General features: G+C 44.4%; 1 protein-coding gene across 1 annotated transcript in view; it reads right to left on the bottom strand.

Moving 5' to 3' along the window:
• The window catches only part of LOC134456462 (uncharacterized), an 85,979-nt gene that overhangs the window by 7,434 nt on the left and 71,045 nt on the right, over positions 1-7,500 (bottom strand). Inside the window, exon 8 of the mRNA XM_063207823.1 lies at positions 7,286-7,343. Coding sequence (XP_063063893.1) covers positions 7,286-7,343 — 58 coding nt within the window. The remainder of the gene's footprint in view (positions 1-7,285; positions 7,344-7,500) is intronic.

Below are 7,500 nucleotides of genomic sequence, written 5' to 3'. Positions count from 1 at the left end.
GAAATGGAAAAGATTTGGATTAAGATTTTATATTTAGATTTTTGGCAAACTGTTGCAAACGTGATACTAATTGCACCTTGTTAGTGTGGTGTCCTAATTACTTCCTGTAGGTGGCGGCCAGACTGCTACTTATGATGGTGTGGTGACGCGGCCCAGACGCTGTAGGGGTGCAAGGCGCAACAGTCATTGACCGTGTCCGTGACCGTGGACGAGCCCGTGCGCGCGACTGTGCCAGCCTGAACGCGGCCTGTTGCCTAAAGCCAAGCACCATTGCATTGAACTGACAGTGTTTATTTGTTATTTTCAAAGTTTACATTCTTAAGTTTATGTTACCCCTTTTTTGTTTAATAAATCAACCAAGAAACTCATCAAGGAGAAACAATAATGCATCCTCGTCCTTTCACGCGTCAAGTCTCCTGCATTCTTACAGTCAAGGAAGTGAACAAAATGGGAAAGGTTTAAAGATTAATGGAAACAAAGGAAAACAAAGGAATCATGGAAAACTTAACCTGTTTTAATCACTACATTAAGTCAATGACTTCGCTGGACTTCGTTGTGGACAACTGAAGAACTTGGAAAAGGATTGTTCATTTCGAAGGAAAAGGAAGGCCGACGCGCCAAACAATTCAAACAAAGGAAAGCCCGCGGAGGTATGTGCTTCTGAAACTCATTGTTGGAATGAAATGCGGACTTTGTGGATAACATTGGACTGAGAAAACCAAGACCACTTCATCAACTTTATTTCAAATGAACAAATGCATTTATAGACGAAAGAAATTCGATGAGAAAAGCAATGAAGTTGAGCGCTTGAAACGTCGCCAAATTAACCTGAAAAAGTGTAGGCGACTGCAATGCTTTACGCATGAGATGGAAATAGTTTTATTTGATTAAGAAATTGGAAATTAATTTGGAAAGGTTTTTTGTTTGAGAGCCACAATGGCTGAAACACAGACGGACGAAAATATGTCCGGAGAAGATTTGAATGTAGAAGCCAGTGCGCGAAGCCGAGGTGGCAAAGTGTCACATATTACGCGCAGAATGAAGATAATTAATACACTTATGTCTGGCAATGAGTCGGTTCAGGAAGTGAAGGAAAACTTGGCCAAGCTTGAAGAAATGATAAAAGAATTCGAAATCATTCACAATGCTTACATTGAAACTTTAGACATAGAGGCCAAGGAAACGGATATAAAAAATTGGTATGAGCCCCGAAAGAAACAAATTAATTCCTTTCTCTCGAATGCTGCAAAATGGATTCACACTGCTGAAAACCCAGAAGCGCACAGCACAGTTGTTCTCGTCACTGCTGCTTTACCCGATTCTTCTGAACCAGATGCAGATTTGAAAGAGTTAGATGTTTTGTCCGTCACTAGCCGACGTTCAATTAGATCTAACGAATCAGCCTCACAAGCGCTCATCCGCGCCGAGGCAGACCAAGCAGCGCTATTGGAAAAGGCTGCGCGTCTGCACGAAAAGCACGCTTTGGAAAAGGAGGAATTAATACTTGAACAGAAAAAGGAAGAATTAAGAAAAAGACGAGAAACACTTGATTTAGACACAGAATTGGCTGCAAACATGGCAAAAATTGACGTGCTTAAAAATGCTGAGCAAGATGTGTTTGGAAACTTTGATGAAGAGCAACAACTAGACCCTATGGATGAAATGAATGAATACTTTGACGCTGCAGAGCAACAATTAGCACAATATGAGGTCATGCCTGAACCAGTAGTAAGGCCTAAGGAGGGAGTTAAAGTTCAGTTCCCCTATCCTTCTCATTCATCTGTGCATGTTCATGATAATGTCCAACAGACTTACTCTGCTCGCTCTCAGAGTTCTTTTACCCAAACCCAGAACCCAGTGCCAGTTAGGCAAGCCAGTAGTCAGGCTAATGGCCACTCCAGCAGTCTCACAAACACTGCAAATGGGCAGCCAAGCCCAATGTCTGCTCCATCTATGAATCAGCCACCATCACATGATCTCTCTGATATTCTTAGGAGACAAAATGAGCTGACCAACATCCTTGTGAAACAGCAAGTGCTCTCTACTTTACCACAGGGGGGCATTACACCTTTTGATGGAGACATACTCCAGTACAAATCTTTCATTCATTCATTTGAGCACATGATTGAGAGAAAAACAGACAACAACCAAGACAAATTACAGTTTTTAATTCAGTACACAAAAGGAACAGCATTGGATCTTGTGAAAAGTTGTCAACATATGGACGCAGGCAAAGGATACCCAAAAGCAAAAAAACTACTGAAAGAAAACTTCGGAAACGAATACAGAATTTCCTGTGCATACATGGAGAAGGTCTTCAACTGGCCCACCATCAAACCTGAGGACACAAAGGCATTGCGTGAGTATGCATTGTTTCTCAGAACTTGTTGTACTGCTATGGAAGAAATTGACTATATGACTGAATTGGATACCATCTCTAATATGAGGAATGTTGTACTGAAACTCCCATATAAGCTGAGAGAGAAGTGGCGTGCAAAGGCATGTGATCTGCAAAGCAAAGGCAGAGTAAAAATGGCCAACTTAGTCTCTTTTGTTGAAGATCAAGCCAAGATTATGTCAGATCCTATATTTGGCAACATACAGGACACAACCCAAATTAAGTCCAAATCAGTGTCAAAACCCAAGCCCAAAGGAAGCTTTGCAACTAATGTGAATGTGAATGTGAAACCAGATCAAGCACAGAAAAGCCCAGATAGCCCATGCCTGTTCTGTAAAGGTGACCATGAACTGAAGTCATGTGATGAACTGGAGAAAAAAGTGCACAAAGATAAAATCACATTTCTAAGACAAAATGGTGTCTGTTTTGGATGTTTACTGAAAGCAGGGCATGTAAGCAAAGACTGCACAGGGCGTCTAAGCTGCTCTGTATGCAAGAAAAAACACCCAAGTGTGCTGCACATCAAGACAGATCAGACTTCAGTGAAGCCCATTAACAGTGGGCAGGTGTCACTCAGAGCTGGAGAGCATTCTGGGGCCGGTGACACAGAGGGCAGTAGAGATTGTATGCTGTCTATTGTTCCAGTGAAGGTGAAGCACTGCAAAGGAAGTGAAGTGATAAATACTTACGCTTTTCTTGATCCCGGCAGCTCTTCAACCTTCTGTACAAAGAGTCTGGCCAACAAGCTGAAACTAACAGGGAGAAAAACCAACATCCTGCTCCGAACCATGTCACAGGAGAAGTCAGTGAGTGCAGACATCATTACAGGCCTGGAGGTGTCTGCAATTGACAAATCCCACTTCATCACGTTGCCAGATGTGTACAGTCAAAGCAGAATGCCAGTTGACACAAGTAACATTCCCAACAATGATGACCTATCTAAATATACTTACCTGAGTAAAGTGAGCATTCCCAAAATTGAAGCTGATGTAGAACTGCTGATTGGCAGCAATGTTCCGAAAGCGCTAGAGCCATGGGAAGTGATAAACAGCCAAGCAGGTGGTCCGTTTGCTTACCGCACGAAACTTGGATGGATCGTTAATGCTAATGGCCTTCTTAGTGACTGTGGCAGCTCCAGCAATCCTTCTGTATCTGTCAATAGAATATCTGTGGAAAAATTGAATGACACATTAATACAACAATACAATCATGACTTTTACGAAAGCAAGGAAGACAAGCCAGAAATGTCTGTTGAAGACAAAAAGTACATGGAAATAATGGAAAAATCTGTCTGTCTCACAAATGGACATTACACATTGGACTTACCTTTCAGGAAGAAAAATGTAGTCATGCCAAATAACCACCAGGTGGCAGAGCAGCGTCTGGTCAGTCTAAAGAAAAAGTTCCAAAAGAATGAACAGTTCAAAACTGAATACACCAACTTTCTCACAGATGTCATCAAGAAAGGACATGCAGAAGTTGTTCCACAAAATGAACTGAAAAGAAATGATGGTCGAATCTTCTACATCCCACATCACGGTGTATACCACCCAAAGAAGGGCACCATTAGGGTGGTCTTTGATTGTGGTGCTACATTCCGTGGCACGTCTTTGAATGCAGAACTGTTGCAAGGTCCAGACCTAACAAGCTCTCTCTTTGGTGTTCTCACTAGGTTCCGCCAAGAGCCTGCTGCTGTCATGACTGACATTCAGACAATGTTCCACCAGGTCCGAGTGTCAAAAGAGCACATTGACTACCTCAGGTTCCTCTGGTGGCCTAATGGTGACACTAGTCAGCCTCCAGTTGAACACCGCATGTTAGTGCACCTCTTTGGTGCAGTGTCGTCACCAAGTTGTGCAAACTTTGCACTTAGGCAAACTGCTGAGGACAACAAGGACATGTTCAATCCAAACATAATCAGCACAGTTAACACTAACTTTTATGTCGATGATTGTCTTAAGTCTCTCCCCTCTGAGCAGGAAGCAGTGCAGCTGGTGACTGAACTAACATCTCTCTGTCAAAAAGGAGGATTCCGACTGACTAAGTGGATGAGCAACAGCCGGGCAGTCCTGGGACACATCCCAAAAGAGGACCGAGCCTCTGAGATCAGAGAACTGGACTTGGACAGAGATAAGTTGCCAATTGAAAGAGCCTTGGGCCTGCTGTGGAGTGTTGAAGATGACATGTTTAAGTTCAACATCATTGTGAAGGACAAGCCTCACACACGTAGAAATATGCTGTCCATTGTGAGCTCAATCTATGACCCACTCGGGTTTCTATGCCCTCTCACTCTACCTGCAAAGTTGTTGTTACAGGCTCTGTGCAGAAGCAAACATGACTGGGATGGCAGAATACCCCAAGCTGCATCTGAGAAGTGGAGAAGATGGATAGAAGACCTGAGTGTGCTGGAGGGCTTTGAAGTGCCGCGCTGCATGAAACCACATGGATTCGAAACAGTCAGACAAGCTGAGCTACACCACTTCGCTGATGCCAGCGAGCATGGATACGGCACTGTGAGTTACCTCAGAATGACAAATGACAGTGGTGACATACACGTCTCCTTCATGAATGGCAAAGCAAGAGTCGCGCCAATGAAACAGATGACCATCCCACGCCTGGAGCTGGCAGCTGCTGTGCTGGCAGTTAAAGTGGACAAGATGCTCAGGAAGGAAATGGAGATCACACTGTCACATTCAATCTTTTGGACTGATAGTCAATCAGTTCTAAAATACATAGCTAATGAGCAGACAAGATTTCACACTTTTGTAGCAAATAGGATAGCTGTCATTAGGGACCACACAGATGTGTCACAGTGGAGGCACATTAGAACAAAACTGAATCCAGCTGACATGGCGTCAAGAGGAGTGAGCGCCAGCACATTCGTGAAGTGCAAAGAATGGATCCAGGGACCAGACTTTCTCTGGAAACTGGAAGAGGAATGGCCTCAAACCCCCATGGAACCCCTCTCACTCCCTGAAGATGATCCAGAGGTGAAAAGAAGCAGCACTGTGTTCAGTGTGATTGCAAAGAAGGAAGAGGAAAACCCAACTGAGCAGCTATTGCAGCACTTCTCAAATTGGCACAAATTGAAAAGAGTAGTAGCATGGTACCTCAAACTGAAAGACAGACTTAGAGCCAGAAGTAAAACACAAACACAAGAAGTGAAGACAAAAATTCAAACCTGTTCCCTCAGTCTGAGTGACCTGTGTAGAGCAGAAAAAGCCATCATTGTGTTCTGCCAGAGACAAAGATATCCAGATGAGATAGCACAACTGGAAAAGAAACCCACAGCTGGAAAAGCAGTAGGCAGGCAAAGCAACATCTACAAACTCGATCCAGTGCTTGACGATGGAGTTCTGCGAGTTGGAGGGAGACTAAGCAGATCAGCAATGCCAGAAGAAGCGAAGCGGCCGATGATTCTGCCAAAGGACCACCACATCTCCACTCTTCTGCTTCGTCACATCCATGAACACCTGGGGCATGCTGGGAGAAATCACATCCTCTCCACTCTGCGAAAAATGTACTGGATAGTCAATGCCAACTCTGCTGCACGCAAGATTCTCTCCAAGTGTACTGTGTGCAAACGCACAAGAGGCAAGGTAGGGGAGCAGAAAATGGCAGACCTCCCCAAGGAGAGAGTTGAGTCAGACCTACCCCCTTTCAGTAATGTAGGTATAGACTACTTCGGGCCCTTCGAAGTGAAGAGAGGAAGAAGTCTTGTAAAAAGGTATGGAGTCATCTTTACCTGTATGGCAAGCAGGGCCGTGCATCTAGAGTTGGCTCACTCCTTGGACACAGACTCATGCCTAAATGCCCTGAGAAGATTCGTGTGCAGAAGAGGACAGGTTAGACACATCCGATCAGACAACGGTACAAACCTGGTAGGAGCCAAAAAAGAACTGGAAAAAGCCCTGTCTGAACTGAATCACAGCAAGATTGAAAATGACATGCTACAGAGAGGAGTACAGTGGAGTTTCAATCCGCCAGCCGCTTCACATCATGGTGGAGCGTGGGAGCGTCTCATCCGCATGGTACGACAGGTTCTCTATTCCATCCTGAAAGAACAACATCTTGATGATGAAGGTCTACAAACACTGCTGTGTGAAGTAGAAGCCATCTTGAACAGCCGTCCCATCACCACGGTGACAGAAGATGAACGAGACCTGGAAGCGCTGACTCCGAACCACATCCTCCTCCTGAAAGCTCAACCTGCATACCCACCAGGACTGTTTCAGAAAACCGACTTGTACATCAGAAGACGATGGAGGCAAGTCCAATACCTAGCAGACCTGTTTTGGAAAAGATGGACACATGAGTATTTACCATTACTACAGGAAAGACAAAAGTGGCACATCGAGAAAAGAGGATTCCAGAGAGGTGATGTCGTGATGGTCGTCGACAGCACAGCGCCACGAGGATCCTGGCCACTTGGAAGAATCCGAACAGTCCATCCTGACTCAAAGGGCCTTGTGAGAGCCGTGACCTTGAAGACCAAATCTGGAGTTTTGACCAGACCAGTGACGAAGCTGTGCCTCCTCCTTGAGGCAGCAGATGGCGCTGATTGAAGACTGGTCTTCTCACCTGTTTGCTGAGTGAAAAAGATAAGTGTACATTTTTCAGCACTTATCTACTTTGTTTAATAGATGTACATTGTTAAGTACACATGGCTCTTTATACAGTATTTCTTTTGGTAATTGATGTAGACACACAATTAGGGGCCGGTGTGTAAGAGCCACTTCTTTTAATTTATTGTTTTCAAATAAGAGCTCCTGAAAATATTTATGTTGAAATGGAAAAGATTTGGATTAAGATTTTATATTTAGATTTTTGGCAAACTGTTGCAAACGTGATACTAATTGCACCTTGTTAGTGTGGTGTCCTAATTACTTCCTGTAGGTGGCGGCCAGACTGCTACTTATGATGGTGTGGTGACGCGGCCCAGACGCTGTAGGGGTGCAAGGCGCAACAGTCATTGACCGTGTCCGTGACCGTGGACGAGCCCGTGCGCGCGACTGTGCCAGCCTGAACGCGGCCTGTTGCCTAAAGCCAAGCACCATTGCATTGAACTGACAGTGTTTATTTGTTATTTTCAAAGTTTACAT

Source organism: Engraulis encrasicolus, chromosome 10, assembly GCF_034702125.1.
Source record: "Engraulis encrasicolus isolate BLACKSEA-1 chromosome 10, IST_EnEncr_1.0, whole genome shotgun sequence".
Classification (NCBI taxonomy): domain Eukaryota; kingdom Metazoa; phylum Chordata; class Actinopteri; order Clupeiformes; family Engraulidae; genus Engraulis; species Engraulis encrasicolus.
Note: the sequence above shows the minus strand (reverse complement) of the source record. Positions and strands in the feature narration are given on the sequence as shown.